A 19,418-nucleotide genomic window follows, 5' to 3' on the forward strand; every position below is an offset into this window, starting at 1 on the left:
TGGGAGCTGCAGCGGGTTGAGGCCGGGCCTCGGCGCTGCCCCCCGGCCCCACGGCGCTGGGGCTGCGGCGGCACGGCGGGAGGGCCCGGGCGGGGGCCGGGGGCGTTGCTAGGCACGGTGGTTGCTAGGCACCCGCGAGGCGCCGCTGAGCCCCACCCCTAGCGTAAGGGCAAGCAGAGACGTTCCGATTGGGTAAACCCAGTCACGTGAAAAGGGACGGTGGCCGGGCCGGGCCGGAGAGCGGCGCTTGGGGGCGGGGCGGGTGGAGCGCTTTCTGGCTCCTCATTGGTTCGCCCGCATCACATGGCGAGGGGGCCGCCGAAGCCGCCGCGCGGGGTCGGGCGTGGATGTGGGCCGTGGCGCGGGCGCTGTGGCCGGTGCTCGGCCTGGCGCGGCGGCGGGCGGCGGGCTGGGCCATGGCCGAGGGCTCCTCGGCGGCGCGGCCGGCGCGGCGGCCCAAGGATATGCCGCGGCACGTGTGGGCCCGCGAGCGGCGGCGGAGCGCGGGCACGGGCCTGGTGGGGCCCAACACCGTCTACCTGCAGGTGGTGGCGGCCGGGGGCCGCGACGCGGGCGCCGCCGTCTACGTCTTCTCCGAGTTCAACCGGTGAGTGAGAGGCCGCGGGGACACCCCGCCTGGGCCGGGCCCGGGGCGCCCCGTGCCCTGACCCCCTCCCCCCGCTTCCCCTCAGGTATCTCTTCAACTGCGGCGAGGGCACGCAGCGGGCCATGCAGGAACACAAGTAAGTGGGGGCGACCTGGGGGGCCGGCCTGGTTCTCCTCCCCGGGGCTGCATCGGTCCCTGCTGACCCCCGCCCCCACGTCTCACCCTTCAGGCTGAAGATCTCACACCTGGACAGCATCTTCCTCAGCCGGGTGGCCTGGGCCAACGTCGGGGGGCTGCCAGGTGAGTGAGGAGGGCGGCTGGTTGCCCCGGTGGCAGCCTGGCATTGGGTCCGGCCATAGGCAGCAGGTGTCTAGGCCACGGGTGTCGCTTTGGGAGCTGCCCGACGCGTGGTGTTTTATGTAGTGGTGAAGGAGGAAGAGCACTGTCAGTACGGCTGGATTGCACGTGGGACTCTGCGGTGCTTCCAGCTGCGGTGTGGGCTCTGCGACGGTGCTTGCGGACACGTGGTGGGAGAGGCGCTGCCTCCCCAGCATGCATGGCTTTATCTATCCAAAGTCTTCCAGAGTAGGTGGCTTTACCGGTGTTGTATTGCCAGCAGGGAGCTGTTCTCGAGTCAGACTAAGTTGAGGTCAAAGGAACCTACAAAGGTTTCTGGCCCACCCTGGTCCTCAAAGCAGGGTGAGATTAGAACAGATCGCTTAGGATCTTGTCTGTTAAAATTCTGGAAATCTTCAAGAAAAGAAGAGATTAACAATCTGTTCAGGTAACCTACTACAAATTTGGGATGTTTTCTTTACTGGAGGAGATAAGTGATTTATTAAAACTTCCAGAAAGCTGAGGCAAAACTGAATTTGGATCTGAGTTCAGTCCTGGCTTTCATGGCATTTGTGGGCACCGAGAGGGATCTTTCTTGTGTGATCCACCAGATGCTAGTGGGACCATGATAAAGCTGTTTTTCTGCTTTCTTTTAGGTATGATTCTCACATTAAAGGCTATGGGGCTTCAAAGATGTGTTTTCCTAGGGCCACCAAAGCTGGTAAGTAGGGGAAGCTTGCAGAAGGGAGAGCAAACCCTTCAAATGTTAAAGCTTACCTTGGAGCTGGGGGAGCTGGTATCAAAGGAGTGAATCATCATACGGGTTTAAAATGCTGGTCTGAGTCAGTGCCAACCCGAAGGTTCTGCCGGAAGGGCTGGCTTTAAAGAGAAAATCTCTTCAGTTACACACAAGACAGCATCAGACTTCTTAAAACTGTCTTGTCAGCTAATATTCTGGTAAATTATGTTTTGGGAAAAGGGTGACCTTTGTTCTCCTGTCTGCTCCCTCCCTGTTTTCTTTTAATAGAAAGTTGGTCTCTGATCTCCTGCTTAATGTGATCCTTGCCAGCCTAATGCCATGTCTAGGCTGAAAATTTCCAATCCTCAGCATTGTTTTATTTCCTTGCAATATCTGCAGTATTCATGGAAGGGATGGGGAGAGTCGTTCTTTATTTTTCTTTCTCTTTCCAAATGAGCAATGCCTACTGGAGGTGGGACATCCGCCCAGTGCTTTCTGGCTGGCTGCTGCCCGGTTTTTGTCTGACTGGGCGTTGAGCCTTTGACTTCACTGAAAATAACTGCAGCTCCTCAGAGGGGTGCTTGTGACTGCACTGCTTGGATGTGACCTCCTGATATACTGTCTTTTTTCCAGCAAAACTACTTGAAAGCAATTCGACTCTTTCCTGGACCCCTAAAAAGGATGGATTTAGGTATGTAGGTTAGTGACGTGTAGCTAATGTGAACTTGTAACTTCGTTTTGTTTCAGCTGTAGACAAAAGTTGCATTGAACAGTAACAACTTCAGAATAAATGCCTCTAGTTCAGAGCCATGCAAAGGAAGTTTTAAACATTTGTTTTGATCCGATACACTGTTCAAAGCCATCACAGGAAGGAAAACTTTATTTCTAGCTCTGTTTCTGGTGGGCAGCCGCCAGTTTGTCTGACTAGTAGACATCATTCCATTTTGGCGCACCGTAAGGGCAGTTTGCGTCCAGAGACAACCAGTGAACTTGCTTACTGTGGTGTCACGGACTAATTTTGTGAACAGTGGGCTTTTAAGAGCTCTAATTATTCATTGATCTTTGCAGTTGGGCAGAGAAAGGGAAGGGGAACATTCAGTAGATATTTTCAAGATTTAAATTCTTGTAGAGTATGAGTCTCTTCTTATGAACTTGTTAATGCCGGTTTCTGATCTCTTTTCAGCTGTGCAATTGCACACAGAGCCTGAGTATAAGGACGAGACGATGACAGTCTACCAAATACCTCTTACAGGTGAGCATGTGAGGCTGTAGTCAGAGGGCAGGAGCACTTGTTCGGTAATCGTGGTTAAAGGAGCAGCTTCTGTTTGCAAGCTGAGTAAGGAGAGGTTTATGAATTTGCATATTTTTCTCAGGAGAAGGATCTCTTTCAAAGAAACAAGGCATGCTGAGTCAGGGCCTTGGTTTCTTCCTTTAGGGGTGGGTGTATAGAATGACATGTGAAGCATCACTGGATTCAGCTGTCTTAGCCAACTGAGTTTTCTTATTGCTGGAAACTGTGCTACTTAAATTACAGGCCTAGCATTGGCAGACTTTAGCAGTTTTTAGAGAATCTGAAGGACTTGGATGACAGATGGCTCCTGAAATAAGTGGCTAGAGTATGCAGGTGCAAGTGAGACTGGGGAGAAGAGCTCTATGTTCTGGTGTGGTTTAAACATGACTGTTGTGGAAGAGGGAATGCTACTCATGCTTTTCTTATCTGTTCTTTTTGACTGAGTGATCTTTGTCTGGTTTTATTGGATTTGGGACAGGAAAACCACTAGCTGCTGAAAGTCCATTGCCTCAGAGTCCTAGAACATCAAGCCAAGGTGGAAACAGCCCTGAAGGGGACACAGGGCCTGGATCCCCAAGAACTGCACAACAAAGCTTGGAGGAGGGCAAGGGAAAAGAAAGCCCAAAGAAAACAGGTGATAAAAATGGAATGTTCTTTTTTTAACTAATAAAGTAAAATCAGATTAAAGGCATGCATTTGTCCTCCAAGCTGTTTGCTGTCTGGAAGTGAGGTCTATTGAGAAGCTTAGCTAAAGGATTACATGGAGCAGAATGAATTCTGGTACTTCAAAAGTTGATACAGAACTAGTAAGACCTAGAAATTTGATGTGATTCCTACTTGGGGTGTGAGTAGTCTCTGTAGCAGTTTGCCCCTGGCTGGAGTGGGTGCTCCAGCCTTTGTAATTTAATTACGAGTGAATGCTGAGGTTGATTATTTTCCTGTCCTGGGCTGTATTTTGGTTTCTTGTCGCTGAAACCGTGGGCTCTCTGGCCTTAGGTGCTTGTAACATTTGGCTGCTGGGCTCCCGGTTGGCTGGATGCTGTTCTTCCTGTTCATGCTTTAGCAAACACTGGCAAGTTTTGTCTTTAAGGAAACTGATAGTCAGTGATGATTCTGAGTGGTTTTGCTTTCTGTTCTAGGTGACAAACAGAAGTGTGCCAGCAGGCATCCCGATCTGGTGATGGCTTTCCTTTGTAAAGTAAGTTTGGTCCCAAAGATCTCTAAATCGTTATAGAATAGAATATTTCAGTCAGAAGGGACCTACAACAATCATCTAGTCCAACTGCTTGACCACTGCAGGGCTGACCAAAAGTTCAAGCATTAAGGACATTGTCCAAACACCTCTTAAACGCTGATGGGCTTGGGGCATCGGCCACCTCTTGAAGAAGCCTGTTCCAGGGTTTGGCCACCCACTCCGTAAAGAAATGCTTCCTGATGTCATTGGGATGTTTCATCTCGCTAAATAGGTTTAACTTCAGGTAGCATTTTCAAGCAGCACTTGGAAGTTATTTTGTGATTCTACTCTCCAAAGGTCAGAGTAACTGTACAGTGAGTAGGAATGTGTAAAAACAAGACGTTTTTATAGAAGTGCTCTCTATAGAGCAGCCAATAGAGTATACAGGTTCCATTCTTGCTTAATGCTTACAGTAGAGAAATCTATCCTGCTTACTTGGCTAAAGAAGGAAGCAAGAAGTAGCTGTGTGGTCTTGGAAACCAGAAAGTGTAGTAAAAGCTTTTGGAAGATAAATTAAACTAGTGGCTGTGGAACTGAACAGAAAAAAAAATCTCTTGGCTTATGGGGAAGTATGTGGATCTTGTTTCCTGGCCCTTTTTGTTTGGCCCATAATTGTGTTCTATTTAACTGTTTTCAGATTCACCCAAAGAAGGGAAAATTCCTAGCAGCTAAAGCACAGGAGATGGGCCTGCCAGTGTGAGTACAGAATCCCAGCCTGGGGATGGGGCAACACCAGGCATGTTGATGTTGCCAAACTAAATATTTCTATGGCCTTGTTTTCAGGGGAACTCCAGCCATTCTTCCCATAATTACAGCTCTCAAAAACGGGGAGAGCATCACTTTTGAAGGCAGAGAGGTAAGATGTATCTGTGCTTTCTGCTGTGGCTTTGCCATCTTCCTGTCTTCACGGGGCTCCCAGGATGACAGTCTTCTTATGCAGAATGTTTTGCCTGTGAATAGGTGTTGGGACACTTGTGGCTTTTTCTAACAGCCATTCTTGAGGCAAGGGTGGGTGATGGTTGTCTGCCCATTCCCTCTCATCCCTTGTAAGAGCCTGGCATGGGTTTTGCTGGTTTTGAGCTTTGTGTGGCTATGCTTTTGGTTAGTGACTAGTCCTTGTTCCAGCCCCAAACTGTTGCTGAATGTGGCTCTCAGGGGGAGCGTGTCTGGGGCTGTTGCTGTCTGGGTGTGATTAGGGAAGTATGCTCTGAAATGAATTCATTTGTGAATATGGCTGTATGTTTGCTATTTGTCAGAGTTTTTTCATGCCCCCTTCCCAAAGCTGATTCAGGTCTAGGAGTGAACTAGTGGAGTTGATCCCTGCATGCTTTAAATCTGGCGTTTGAATGCCTGTGTAGCTGTCATTCCCCCCCCTTACTCTCTCTGCACCTCTTAGACCGAAAGAAGCTCGATGGTTCCTGTGCGCAGGGTCTTAATCTCTCACGCACTAATCTGAGGGGAGAGGCAGAGCCAGCTCTGGCCATGTCCCAGGTGATCTGTAAGTGAGGATCCTAACCTGGGGGATAGGATTGGCACACCTTTGTGTCATAAGAATTTCACAAAGCGTTTTTTTCTTAAGCGCACTTTTACTACTGTCTGAATCTGCTGTGGGAGCCTAGAAGCTGCTAAAATTCCCTTCCTTACATTGATTGTGGTTTGCTCTGAGAGCAGGGTTGGGATTTGTTATTACACAGCGGTGTTTACTTGTGTAACGTGAGCAGAAAGGGAGTGAGGCCTGTGCTGACTGGGTTTGCTGAGCACTGAGAGAGCATGTGCGGAGCTGCCTGCTGCGGGCTGGGTGACGGAACAGCTGCCCAGAGTCGGATACGGTGCAAGAAAGGCTGTGTTTGTAGCTTGACTGGGGTGTGATCTGTGTGTACCTGCAGCTCTTGCCTGAAGAACTGTGCACCCCTGCTGATCCTGGCCCGGTGTTCATTGTGCTGGAGTGTCCTCATGAGGGCTTTGTGGATGCCATCTGTGAAAACGAGACCTTCCGAAGGTAGCGGGGGTTGCGTGACCAGGAGTGTTTGGGGGAAGAACGTCTTTGCTGAGCTTTGCCAAAGAGAAGTTCTGTTCAGGATGTGTCTGTTCCTGTGGCTGATGTCTGAGCTATTTGGCACTATTAAGGGGCTAGAGATGCAAGAAAGGACTGGTGGTGCATTTTGAGCCTTCTTGGAAAGGCAGGCCTGTGCAGGACCTGTGGAGTTCTGTAGCAGTGACAGGTCTGTCTTCCCTCAGGGGCCTCCAGAGAAGGAAACCTACACTGGTGTCTTGCTGGGTAGCAATGTAGAGACTGCCACTTCCATGTGCGGTGGAAGCCTGGACTGCACGTACTGCCTCTGTAGGGCTTGCGCAGAAGCATGCTAAGCTTCTGAAAAGCTCTGCAGATGTTGCTCTTGGAGGAGAGGAAGTTCCCTGGGTGGAAGAGTGGACGTTTAAGCAAATGGTGGGCTTGAGCTTTGCGGAGCCAAGCATGATGTGGAGCGTAGAGCTCCTGAGCCGTGCTCTTAAGATCTGTGTTCTGCCTGCTTTGAGGCAGGGCATTTCTGGAGGTACCAAGACGGGAGTGGGGAGGGGATGCCAAAGTGTCGGAGGACTGAAGCTCAGGTATTCTTTCTGTATGTGAATGTGCCCCAGGTACCAGGAAGGACTTCCCGAGAACCAGGTGGCCTTGGTTATTCATATGACTCCAGAGTCAGTGCTTCGAGACAGCCGCTACCAGCAATGGCTGGAAAGGTACATGATCTTCTCATTATTTGGTTTCATGTCACTGTTGGGCAGCAGTGTGTTCTTATGGTGCAAATGCTTTTCCCAGAGTAGAAATAGCTGTTGGGTGGCAGCAGCACTATGCTGGCTCCGATGAGGTATTATCCTGTGGCTCAGGTGTGCTCATCTGCCCAACTCTAACATGAGGCTGAGGCTGTTGTGTGTTTTATTGCCCTCTTACAGATTTGGACCTGGAACTCAGCACTTGGTGCTCAATGAGAACTCCTCTGCGGTGCACAACCCACGCAGCTACAAGATCCAAACCCAGCTGAACCTCATCCACCCCGAGATCTTCCCTCTGCTCACCACCTACCAGAGCAAGGTAGGCAAGGCCTTCTTGCCTGCGTACCTCACACCCCTGAGCAAAGAATGTGTTCAATGTCTCTCTTCTCTGTAGGAAGAAGAGGCTGTGTGTAGCGTGCCCATTGTGCGAGGAGAGTGCCTCTTGAAATACCACTTCAGACCCCAACAGGAGTGGCAGAGGTTGGTGGGAATCTTTGGCTTCCCGGTTTTTGGTTGTTGTCTTGAAACAGCTTTTCGGTATGAGTCTGTGGTGAGGGAGGACAGTGTGTAGGCATCTTTTGTAGATTCTTACTGGTGGGGTAGCTGCCAAGCTGTCAGCTATGTCTTGGGCTGTGCGTCCCTGTCCCTGAAAGTCTCAGACAAGGTGTAGGACACGGATGAGTGAACCACTGAAAACACCACCTGGACAACGGTTCGGAGTGTTGTTTCTGTCCCTCACTCTTGTAGCCTCATGTGCTCCTCTGTCCTTTGCTTTGACCTCATATGCTGTGCACCCAACCATGGCTGTGGCAAGGAAAGGCTTTTTGGGGAGTCTGGTTAAAGTCCTATCAGGCTTTCTCGGTCTTCAAATGGTATCAGAGTAGAAAGCCCCAGGTGATTAAACAGTTGCAGACTTTTCCGTTGGTGCTTGCTTTGTGTGCAAGCAAGTGAAGCTGCTTAATTAGGATCTTAAGGGCAGGGGACTACAAGGGGGACTACAGGGGACTACAAGGGAGGGGATACCAGCTGCCATGGCTCAAATTTCTGGCTCTGTTGGGCAGAATAGGAAGACCCAGATGCCAAGAAGGGTTTAAGTTTCTCTGCTTTAAGGTGTCTGAAGGCCTGTGGTACTACACATGCTTCTGATGCAGGGCCAGGATACAGGTCCCTGGTGCTTTTGACGGTTGCCTGGAGCCCGTTTGGGTGGTTGTGCTTCTTCCAGGAGTCTCCGTGCTGCCTTGCAGTGCCCTCTAGTGCCTGGCAGCTCTCTGGATCTGGGCAGCGCAGGGGAGCATGGTGCTTTTCCAGGAGCTTCTCCAGTTTGGTTTGGAATGATTATTTCTCTGGCATAGCTCAGCCCAACCGGGCTTTTTTGGCACACATCACATTCATGGATGTATTTTCCCCCATCCTGCAAAATGGAACTTGGAATGAGCATTTGACCCTTTGTTGTAAGGCTGTTTTGGCACAGTAATTTGGCACTTTGCTCTGAAAAGTGGTGTCTTTTCAGTTCCCACCCTGCCCCATCCTGATACGTGTCCTGTTCTTTCAGAGATGCTGTGACTGTCTGTGATCACGATGCGTTTGTAAGTGAAGCCTTGGATCTCCCTGACTTCCAGACTCGTGTGAAGGAGTGCAAAGAGAGCTTGGCTGCCATACCAGGTAAGGATCAACAACTTGTCTTGCATCAGTGTAATGGGAAGCAGAAGGTCTTGGTTACTTATTGCTTTGGAGCCCAAACAAAGCTGTGAACATGCAGTTTTCCTGCTGCCTGAGAGGTGCTTTTAGTCTTCCTGGAGCTGTGCAGAGGACGGGCTTCGCGCAAACTGAGTTAGCTCGTTTCAGATGGATTTACGCAGTCTTGTGCTTCTGGTTTTCTAGAGCTGCTCGGTTTGGGGATTGCGTGCTGTTGGGGGCAATTAAGAGACAAAGCACCCGCGTGTTATTTCTCTGACTTGACCAGAGCTCTGCTCCTGCTGAATGTGCTGTCATAGCAGCCACAGTGCGAGTCCCTGTGTCTGGGAGAAGGCTTGCTCTAGAACCAGTTCCCTGCGGGGCTCTCTCCTCTGAACTTCAGGTGTCCTGTTGGCAGTGAGGCTTTCATGGTACAACACAGCACTGCTCACCGTCTGCATCCTGATTCCAGGGAGAGTCGGGGCACTGTAGAACAGGAGTCAGGTCCCTCTTGAACTGCCAGCTCCGTCATGAGCAATGAGCAGAGTCCGTGTTTGCCTGCCTTTGGGTATGCAGTTATGTGTTGTGATATTTTCCTGGTGGTGCTTTTTCTGTCTTCCCTTGTAAACCTTGCTGCTGTAGGAAAGGCAGAGGCTGAGGGAGGCAAAACTGAATGTGCTGGACTTGTAGACTCTGTAGTTACTAGACTGTCGGACTAAATGGTGTCTAACTGGGCAGTATGGAGATAACATTCACCTACAAATACTTGTTTTCTGTTTTCTCCAGGAAATGTGGGTGCTTATCCTGAAATTGTGTTCTTGGGAACAGGATCTGCAATTCCAATGAAAATCCGAAACGTCAGTTCCACACTGGTAAATACCAGGTAAATCCCAATGTCACACATTCTGCTTGGAGAGGCTCAGTGTCTCAGGAGGATATTTCCCAAGGCCTGTTTTGACCAGTGTGTTGATGATGCAGGGAGAGTGCCCCTGTTGTGGAGTCTGTAGGATTTCACTTTTGGGCGCCTGTCTCTCTGTAGATGGGGAAGACTTGAGAGCCACCTGTAAAGCCAAATATTTAATGTCTTCATTTTGCCATCTGCCCCAAGGGTGTGTTCGGCATCAACAAAAGCCCAGAATGAGCTATGAGGACAGTAGAGCGCTGAGAGCTCTCTGCCTTCCAACCCGGAGGATCCCTCTCCCTGAACGGGCCCTGCTCAGAGCTCATACAGTGACTGCTAAATGTCTTTGTCACTTGTCTTGCCAGCTCTACCCGGTCCCTGCTCTTGGACTGTGGAGAAGGAACATTTGGGCAGCTCTGTCGCCACTACGGAGAGCAAGTTGACCAAGTGCTGTGTAACATAGTAGCCGTGTTTGTGTCTCACATGCATACTGATCATCATTCGGTAGGTTGAGCGTGTGGGAAGGAGAAGGGGTTCTGTGCAGGCATGCTCTGCTCTTGGGATTCAGCTGCAGCTGCTGAATGCGGGCTGCCCTGCTGTTAGGGCTGCGCTTCCCCTCTGCTTTCCCCAGGCACTCCTGAATCGGTGTTTCTGATCTCCTCTTCCTTCCTGTTATGGGTCCCTGCAGACTTGCTGGGACCGTCCAGAATTGTAATTTTTTCGCAGTGTCCAACCCAGCTTCCTTCAGTGTTTTGCAATAAATAGTGACAGAAGGACCAGTTGGTCTATTTCAGATGGGGCCTGATCAGGGCAGGCTGTTTGCTGGTCTGGTGTCTTGTGTCTGGAAACTGCACTGAACCTGAGATGTTGGGTGGAGACTTTCTGCTCTCTGCCCATCTTTTGGGAGCAGACACAGCAGCACTGGGAAGGGTTGAGGGGCTTGTGTTGTGGGCTGCTGGCCAGCAGCTTGGGGGCATAAACAGTGACAGTGTTACAGCAGCCCAGCCAGCTGCAGTTACTGGAAAAGCAGTAATCATCTATTTTTGACTATAGATTTTCCAAAAACTGCAGCTTGCTGGGCTGCGGTAGCACTGTTGCCACTCACACCCCAGGTATCTGACTACAGCTTGCTGTCTTGTTTATTCCCTTTGCAGGGGTTGGTGAACATCCTGATGGAGAGGCGGAGAGCTCTTGTAAGTAGTACTGTTGTTTCACTGCTCCTGAACTTGCCTTGGGGTGAGGGGAACTTCTGAGTAGTGGAAAAGCACCATTATTTCCCCTAAGTATTTCTTCTCTCTGGTTTGGTGCGTACCTAGTACTGAGGTTTTTTTCTCCTCGCTCCCCCCTTTGCTTTTCCAGGCAGCCCTTGGTCAGGCTTTCAGCCCTCTGTTTCTGGTAGCACCTGAACAGATCATGCCTTGGCTACAGGAGTACCACAACCACTGTGAAGCGATTCTTGGCGACATCAAGTGAGTGTTCTGTGTGGTATGTGGAGAAACGTCCTTGCTGGGTCCTTACTTGAGGCAAACTACTGTCATCCATTCCCCTCACCCCTTTGTTGAAGCCAGCTCCTCCCGACTCCTTCCACCGTGTGTAGAATTAGGAAGTGCTGTTTGCAAAGGGGAGGACAGGGTTTGTTACTCGGTTATGCTACTTAGTAGAGGCTTACACGCAGGCTTTCCTTTTCCTTAGGAAAGGGGAGTTGGGCAAGTGAAAAAAGATTCTAGGAAGAGAGAGTATTTGACAGTGGGGAAGAAGTGGTTGGAGGAGTTACTGGGACACTGGCTAGTGAAAGCAGGGGAAAACAGATGGGTGCACAAAAATGTCTTGTTTGTGAGGTGCTGAGCTGAGAAGGAGAAATAGGCTGCTTGAAGATAAGATAAGGTTTTACTTTGTACCTGTCCTTAGTTCTCTCTTCTCCCTTACAGAATGATTCCTTCCCAGTCCCTTGTGAAAGGCTGCGAGAACATCAAACCTAAAGCCAAATGGTTTGTGGGCTCTCTGTTAGAGAGCTACGACTTGGCTGAGGTAAGCTCAGGGGCTGGCAGGGTCAGTTGCTACGAGGAGCAAGAGGGGACCCGAGGTCTAATGCTTATATCCTTGTTCAGTTTCAGACTTGTGAAGTCCAACACTGTAAAAATGCTTTTGCGTGCTCAGTGGTCCACAAATCTGGCTGGAAAGTAGTCTATTCTGGTGACACGATGCCCTGCATGGCTTTAGTACAAATGGGTAGGTGACAAAAACCCTCTGCTTGAAAAATCTCTTGGAGAAAGGTCTTGAACTGTCAGTATCCGAAGTGGGTACCCCCAAACCCTTGGTGTTATGCCTGTGACACAATGAGGGGCTAAGGAGGGAGATGAGAGTTCCCTGCCTAGTCTGTAGCCTGTATTCTGTAGTCTGTATTCAACCGAAGGCTGAATATATGATTATTTACACAGGGAAGAATGCTACTCTGCTGATCCATGAAGCGACGCTGGAAGATGGCATGGAAAAAGAAGCAATAGAGAAGACACACAGGTGGGGTGTGTTCTGCTGTTTATCACTATTAGGAAGGTGAAAATGCAGAGCTGGGCTTTGTCCTTGGAGGTGGTGGTGAGGGACTCGAATCCTGGAGATGGTTCTGGTGTTATGTGGAGCTCTTTGCACCAGCCCTGTAACTCAGAGCTCCTCTGAACGTCCCCAGAGAGAGATGGGGAAAGCTTTTAAAGTGGTCAGGAGTAACTCTACAAATCGACTAGCCCAAAGGCAATCAAACCTCTGCTTGATTACATTTCAGGACTAAGCTCAGGAGGTAGAAGAGTCGTCATACCCACCCCCAGCTAACCACCAATTCAAACTGAGCGCTGCAGCCGGTGATACTGAGTACTGCCCCCAGCAAAAGTAGGGAGACCTGAGAGCAGCTTCTTGGAATTACATGTGAATTACAGGGCGAGAGAGCTGGACTTGCTGGTGCTCCTGGGACAAGTATTTGAATAAGCCCGTGTCCCCAGTTTGTGGAGCTCTTAATTGTAGAGCTCCAAGTAGTTACAGCTGCTTTCCTGCACTCGGATTTCTTTGGAAGTCAAGAGATTTGCCACCAGTGCAGGGTGTCAGACGAAGGGGTGCCTGCAAAGAGCAGGGACACCTTGTGCCCAGCGAGTGTTAGACAGTACGTAGTATTGCTCTTGGTGCGATGTGGCCAAATGCAAAGCAGCCTGGCCGGCCCCATTGGAGAGGCAGCGCTAGCCAGCCTGCGTGTGACCAGTGCCATGTTGCTGTTCCTTTTGCAGCACCACCTCCCAGGCTATTCAGACTGGGATGAAGATGAATGCAGAGTTCATCATGCTCAATCACTTCAGTCAGAGATACGCCAAGATCCCGCTGTTCAGTGAAGACTTCAGCGAGAGGGTTGGAATTGCATTCGATCATATGAGGGTAAGTTGGGAGCTTTGATCCAGACAGTGGGACAGATTTCAGTGTTACTTTGGGATGGCTGCTCAGGAATTAAATTCTCCGCTTGTAATGTTGTATCAATACACCATGTCCTTCTGATGAGTAACCTCCTCTGAAACAGCTCTTTGTACTGCTGGCAGCAGACATGGCCAGCGTGGGCAATGGGTGTACAGAGTGAGACAGGCGCCGATGGCTCTTGGGAACAGAAGTGCCCTTCTAACGCATTGGGTACTTGCCTCATGTCACCTCTACTTTGTGCAGGCTACTCGCAGCTGAAAACGTAATTTTGCTTCCATTCTCACTCCCTTCTCAATTGGTGTGATGCAAAAGACATCCAGGAGCCAAAAGCTGCCGCCATTGGATTGAACACGGTCATAGCAGTGAGAATAGCTCGCTAATCAATCGCAACTTGTGCAGCGTCCACATCATTTCTTGTAAAGAAAATGTAAATAACTTGGCATACGGGATCTGTGTAGGGTTGGAAATGAAGACCTGCCTGTTAGTTTTCAGCTGAAGACGGTCAGCGAGGTTAGGGCAGCTCTATGCTGGGTGCTGTGCAGAGGCCCATGCAGTGTCCTGCCACCTGAACAGGAACAAACAGAGGGCGAAGAAGGAAAACAAAAAGCAGTTCTCACTCAGGTGTTCCTGTGTTTGATGTATTTCAGGTACGTTTTGGTGACTTCCCGACCATCCCGAAGCTGATCCCGCCTCTGAAGGCTTTGTTTGCAGATGATATAGTAGAAATGGAGGAACGGAAGGAAAAACGGGAGATGCGCCTTCTGAAGGAGACTGCTATCGTCTTGGAAAAAGTGGCTGCTGGTGAGAACAAGGAAGCGCCATGCCAGAAACGGAAACAAGCCAAGAACCATCAGGAACTATCAAACAAGAAGCTTAAAACAGTGAACTGAAAGAAGCAAGGCTGAGAAAGGTCTGCTCTGTAAGAGGTGCCTTGCTCTCCGCAGGCCCTGAGAGCACGTAGTGCTGGGGGCTGCCCGTGGGCACCATGGAAAAAGGGGCTGGCCTCGGCGTCGGGGGCTGCTTGGCCATCGCGGATCCCCATGGGCTGAAGCCACCACGCACGCTGTCAGCAGCGCGAGTCCTTGCGGTGACAGTATCTGCCCATACAGTTCCTGCTCCTGGGTCTCACCAGTCCATGTGTCACTTTTCTTTTAGCCAAAAGTTCTTCTCTCTGGTTTTAGGTTTTGGTTTTATGCTAGAAGCTATGGATAGTGTAACAGCAGCAACTGTGACCTTTGCAAAAGATCAGGTTTGAGAAGCCCTTGCGGGGCTGGGGATTCGGCAGAATAAGGTGGGTAGGTCTCTGGGTTATGAGGAACGTAACCAGGTTTGAGAACCTGCCTCACAGGAGGAAACTTCACAATAAAATGGGACACAAGTAATTTTTAGATTAACTTAGGGATGTGAATGCTGCTGTGTTCCCATTTTATTTTGGTTTTCTCATCTGATTATTTTTAATAAGATCAGTTTTCCAAAACCTTGAGAATCTAAATAAACCACTCATCATCTTACAGGGGGCTGTGTTTTGGCTAGATGGCTAATGAGGACTTAGTGAGGGAACACAAACACCTGAATTGTTCCATAGAATGGCCTCGGCTGCGTGTTTCTGCCTTACAGCATTGGCGTAAAAACTAAGATCTTGCCCCTATGCTGGAGCCTCATGTCTGTTCTGCTTGTGTTTCATGCCAGCAAAATCATACCTGTCTCTGCTACCCTGCAGCCAGGAGCTTCGCTTTTGTCTGTTCAAGCTGATAACAACCGTGATGGCTTTTGAATGACTCCAGAGCAGACACACCTGAGAGTTTCCTCAAACAGATCCCAGTCCTGGATGCATGGGGCCAGGAAAGCTGACTATGGCAGCTGATATGGGGCAGGTCTGCGGTTAAGAGGAGTGTTTTCAAGGCTTTCTGTGGGTCAGTTTTGCTTCTTCCCTTACCCATGCAGTTGACTGTGGGTTTGGAAGCAGGAGGAGCTGCGGCCTGTTCCAGTTCAGGAGTTGGAAGGAACTGGAAGGCACTGGGCCCTCAGATGTTGCCCAGCAGCATACCAGCGCACCTATTAAAGATTTAAGACTTTGTTTTAAGGCGAGGGAAAAGGAAGACACAAACTGGTACCAAGGCATCTTTTTTTTTTTTTATTAGCTGTGCTTTAGTATTGTTTGCCTAAAGAGGGAACTGGGTCATTGATGCGGCTGGGTACTGAAAAAAAGGTTGTCTGGGCTTTTAAGAATAGCAGGGGCCTGGGGAATGACTATGGCAGTACTTGTGCAGCTGTAAACAGGCCTTTGTTGGGGTGCTGGGGCAGGGTTAGAGATGGGGCAAGACAAGCAGCCCCTGGCCTGCACAGTGTCCCCTGCTTCTTTTCACAAAATTGAAGAAGGGTCTTTGTTTTATAAAACAATGAATCAGGGCTTTTTTTCCATTAATGCCCTGGTATTAATAAAATGCAAATACAGGAGCGTTAAGAGCCCCTGGCACACAAGCCCCAGCTCCAGGTGCCTGATGTGAGTGGCGTGGTGGCACAACCGGCCGGGCCCAGGCCCGTGCTCCTGCGCTCCCCGGAGGCAGCCCGGGCTGCGGGGGGGGCGCCCGGCCTGACCTCCGGGCCCGGCCAAGCTGGGGCCCGCCCTCGCCTTCCCGGCAGGGCACTGCGGCGGCTGCTCGGGGTCCCCCGGGCAACGGCGGCTCCTCCCCGCAAACAGCGGCGGGATGGAGGAGGAGGAGGCGGCGGCGGGGCGGCTGTGGCGGTGCGCGGCGCGGGGCCTGGGGCTGCCGGCGGGGCGCGGGCCGGCGGCGGGGCCGCCGCCGCTGCTGCAGCAGTTCCTGAGGGGCGCGGCGGGGCCGGCGCTGCTGGCCTGGCGTGGCTCGGCCGGGGAGATGGCGCTGGGGCCGCCCCCGCCGCCCGCCGCCGCCCGCCCCAAGGCCCTTTTCTTCCTCCGGTCCCCCGGCGCCGGCCCCGCCGACCTGCTCTGCGGGGACCTGCCCGCCGACGCCCTGCGGCACTTCGCCGCCCTCGTGGAGGAGGTAAGGCCCGGGCGGCCCCCGAGGCGGTGGCCCTGGGAGGCGGTGGCTCGGGCAGTCCCGGAGCTGGTGGCCCTGGGCGCTCAGCACCGGGGGAGCCCTGGCTCCCCCTGGCACCGACGGGACCAGGCCCTGCCCCTCGCCCACGGCAGCGGGGAAGATGTCCACCCCTACACACAGGCTCCTTGGTCTCCGTCCTGTCTCTGCTGGTGCGCTCCTACCCTTAACTCTGCCCTTCGCAGCACCTCCTGGCCCCCGGGGGTCTTCAGAATTCGTTGAAACCTCCTAAATCCTGGTTTGGCACCAGTTCTGGGCCTGTCCCATAGTGGGGCCCTTGTGGGGCTGATCGTGTTACGGAAGCACAGAGTGGTAGGTGATGGAAGGGACATCTCGAGGTCATCTGCTCCGACCAGATCAAGCAGGGCCACCTAGAGCTGGTTGCCCAGGTCTGTGTCCAGATAGCTTTTAAGTATCTCCAAGGATGGAGACTCCACAGTCTCCCTGAGCAAGCCGTACCAGTTCTCAGTCACCCTCGCAGGGAAAAAGTGTTTCCTGGTGTTTGGAAAGAACCTCCTGGAGTTCAGTGCCCGGTTACCTCTGGTGAGCTGATGTTTTCCCAAAGGGACCTTCAAGGTGTTCAAGTGCTTTCTCTTGCCTGTGCTAGCAGCCCAAACCAGACGGTGTTGTCTCGGTTTATTTCTGATGGCCCCTGACCTGCAGAAGTCTCAGCAGTGAGGCTGTAATGGGAAAGCAGAGGAGCTGCTTGAGAAGCTCTGGTGATGCTGTTGGTGTATTGAGATGGTGACCAATAGATTGGATTCCCAAGAGCAGGCTGCCAGACTGGTTATCTTGGTTTTATGGGATAACATGTTAGGTACATGGTGAACTTTTCTTTTGAGGTATTTGATGAGCCCCGTGGTCCTTGTGAATGCACAAACAGCAGTTTTTGCATCACGGCTTTGTTTGTAAACGATGGCAGGTAGCACAGGGCAGGCATTGTAAACACCGTCTGCCGCAGGGAGGTTTTGGGGTAGGAATGCTTCAGCAGATCCTGTTTTCTGCCTGCCGTCGGCAGTTGCGTTGTGCATCCCGACTGCGGGTTTGCAGGCTCTTTCTCCCCCTCCGCAGACAGATGCAGTATGTCTGTAGGGTGCAGATCGTCCCACTTTCCTCCCAAACTTCAGTTCAAGGAATTGTGGTGGTGCTGGGTCAGGGAGGACAGGGTGGGTCTGCATGAAGGTGAAAAAGTCTTGAATTTCCTGAGGTTGGGGACATGCGTTGCTCTGCCTGCTGCACGAGCACTTCTCACAAAGTCGTTTGTCGGGGGTTTTTAGCACAGTCTTAGAACAATTTGTCCAGTGAAAGAAATAGTTTTGTGTCAAACTTTCTGTGGGTCATTTAGGACATCAGGAACAGGCACATCGAACTGTGCCTGTGTTCAGCGAGAACGTGCGGCTGAGCTGTGGGGCACAGCTGGGGCCACCGTGTCCACTTGTCGCACCCAACTCTTGTGATGGCTGAGGGGGGCTCACCTCCGCTCCATGGAGCTGGGGGTTCCTTCTGAGTCCAATTATCATTTTCACAATCAAAAAGAAAAGGAACGGCTATCGTTTGACTGGTTACCCCGTTACCAGCATTAGCAGTCCACGTGATTTAAGTAATAGAGACAAACCTTGCTAATACCATAGCTAAGACTGTTGGAGGTGAGCTTGGCCTGGTGACACAAAAGGCTGTTGTTTGTCACCAAGGACAACCTGGCTTCGTCAGGCTGTTGCCACAGCCTGGTCCCAGAGCAGACCCAGCCCAGGATAGGTGACAGACGCAGCTCAAAGAAAGCAAAAGCAGCTCAGGTCCAGGCAAGCCCAGATCAGCCTCAAGACCGCATGCCATCAGGTCAGTACGAACCCTGGGAGGCTTTCACTGATAATGACAAAAATCATATTTAGTGGGCTGCAACTTTGAGAAATAACCTAAAAAGTGGCTGTGCTCAAGACCTGCAGTACAGTTGGGATGGGGACCTTGGTGACCCTCACCAAGAGTAGTCCCCAGGAGGTACCAGAAGACCTACCCTTTCGGGACACAGGGGGTTGCCATCAAGCGACGGCCTGTGGGTTCAGCCCAGCCCTGCTGGTCTTGGAAGGTTGCCTGAAGCCCATGCCCCTGCCTGCCTCCCCTGCCCGCTCGCAGTGGAATGGGGAGCAAGCACCAGGAGGTGTCCTGAGGGCAAGGGCAAGCCTGTGGAGCTGTCTCCAATGGCAGGTTTGAGAGGCTGGGAGAGCACGAGGATGGGGCTGCTCACTTTGCTGGTTTCCACCCTTCTCACCTGCTTGGATTCGGGGATGAAGGTGTACTGGTATACAAAGTTCATTGTCATCTGCCCTTGTTTCACACAGGCAGGGAACTGCTTGGGACAGCAATGAATATGGGTCTCCAGGCTCAGCTGAGCAAGGACCTTGGAGCCTTGTGGCCTGTCCATCTCCTGCAGCACTTTTTTTTTCCATTGCTCTTTCATGGCTCCTGCTATAGGTGATTGTGCCCATCCTGACGAACCAGAAGAACCATCAGGGCTGGCCACAAGTGGTGTCACAAGACCTTATGCGTCATGTCCACAGCCTAAAAAGTACTGTTTTCACGGTTGTTGGCCAAGTGCAGGGCAAGACCTTGCTTCCTCTTCCAGCTGGCTCCGAGGGAATTGAGGACATTGATCTGGAGGATGAGAAATTGTGAGTACTAGCCCTTGCTCTCCACTGGGTTTTCTCCTGCTGACGCATGGTCTGTGTCTTCTGGGGGTCCTTCCCCCCAGTCACAGTGACTCTTCTTGCTCCCTGTCATCTGCTGCTCATCCACACTGCCCAGATGTGTTTTGCTTTACCTGCTCTCTAGTTTATGAGCTCTGTCTTTGGGGACCGTGTGACAGTACAGGCAGGAAAAACTCAGAAAGTGGTGTGGGTGCACAGAGGAGGAATGGACCCCTTGGATCATTGGGGAAAAGCACAAATCCTGAGGGCAAAACCTCTCCTGTTTTCCTGATGCCACTGAATGGGAGGGCAGGATTCTGTCTTTTTCTGGCTTCTGTTTGCCAAACCTTACTCCCAAAATGCACTGTTTGAACGTTAAACGACTCTTCTCGCTTGTTAGTGATTCGTACTGCTTGGTCAGGACTATTCTGCCTCCCTTTAAAACCAGATTTATCGTGCAAAGGTACAGGAAAAAACAGCTACAACTTCCCGAAGTTTCTGAACTGTTCATGGTCGCATAGAGAGATTTGGAACCTGTTGTATCTGTCCTCCTGGAGACGTATGGTGGCTTCCCAGACACCCACTGTGTGTCCTTGTGCTTTCTGTTCAAGAAGTAAATGAACGACTTTTTGATAATTTCAGTTCTCTCCGTTCATAGT

General features: G+C 51.3%; 2 protein-coding genes across 5 annotated transcripts in view; both read left to right on the forward strand.

Moving 5' to 3' along the window:
* The first annotated feature begins 316 nt into the window (after positions 1 to 316).
* ELAC2 (elaC ribonuclease Z 2) lies at positions 317 to 14,348 on the forward strand. Of its 2 annotated transcripts, XM_074607557.1 has the most exons (25): positions 317 to 607; positions 693 to 743; positions 837 to 907; positions 1,600 to 1,664; positions 2,316 to 2,373; positions 2,866 to 2,934; positions 3,452 to 3,607; positions 4,113 to 4,171; positions 4,845 to 4,903; positions 4,991 to 5,063; positions 5,168 to 5,215; positions 6,094 to 6,206; positions 6,845 to 6,943; positions 7,157 to 7,295; positions 7,371 to 7,456; positions 8,529 to 8,638; positions 9,437 to 9,533; positions 9,917 to 10,055; positions 10,706 to 10,744; positions 10,911 to 11,020; positions 11,480 to 11,579; positions 11,660 to 11,780; positions 11,990 to 12,068; positions 12,821 to 12,965; positions 13,649 to 14,348. In XM_074607557.1, exons 1-25 carry the CDS (start codon positions 348 to 350, stop codon positions 13,889 to 13,891), a joined length of 2,589 nt encoding a protein of 862 aa, XP_074463658.1. In that variant the 5' UTR covers positions 317 to 347; the 3' UTR covers positions 13,892 to 14,348. The 2 variants fall into 2 exon arrangements, with proteins under 2 accessions (XP_074463658.1, XP_074463659.1); XM_074607558.1 differs by lacking the exon at positions 5,168 to 5,215.
* A 1,383-nt stretch (positions 14,349 to 15,731) lies between these two features.
* The window catches only part of DNAH9 (dynein axonemal heavy chain 9), a 224,800-nt gene continuing 221,113 nt past the window's right edge, over positions 15,732 to 19,418 (forward strand). For all 3 annotated transcript variants that reach the window (XM_074607552.1, XM_074607550.1, XM_074607553.1), the window contains exons 1-2: positions 15,732 to 16,024; positions 18,548 to 18,744. In XM_074607552.1, the coding sequence (XP_074463653.1) occupies positions 15,878 to 16,024; positions 18,548 to 18,744 (344 nt within the window). In that variant the 5' untranslated portion in view covers positions 15,732 to 15,877. The remainder of the gene's footprint in view (positions 16,025 to 18,547; positions 18,745 to 19,418) is intronic.

Source organism: Larus michahellis, chromosome 14 (assembly GCF_964199755.1).
Source record: "Larus michahellis chromosome 14, bLarMic1.1, whole genome shotgun sequence".
NCBI lineage: Eukaryota > Metazoa > Chordata > Aves > Charadriiformes > Laridae > Larus > Larus michahellis.

Coding starts and splice junctions, on each gene's coding strand:
- ELAC2 (XM_074607557.1), top strand. CDS start 348: ATGTGGGCCGTGGCGCGGGCGCTGTGGCCGGTGCTCGGCCTGGCGCGG. Junction 2,374..2,865: donor CCTAAAAAGGATGGATTTAG/GTATGTAGGTTA, acceptor ATCTCTTTTCAG/CTGTGCAATTGCACACAGAG. Junction 5,216..6,093: donor CAGCCATTCTTGAGGCAAGG/GTGGGTGATGGT, acceptor GTGTACCTGCAG/CTCTTGCCTGAAGAACTGTG.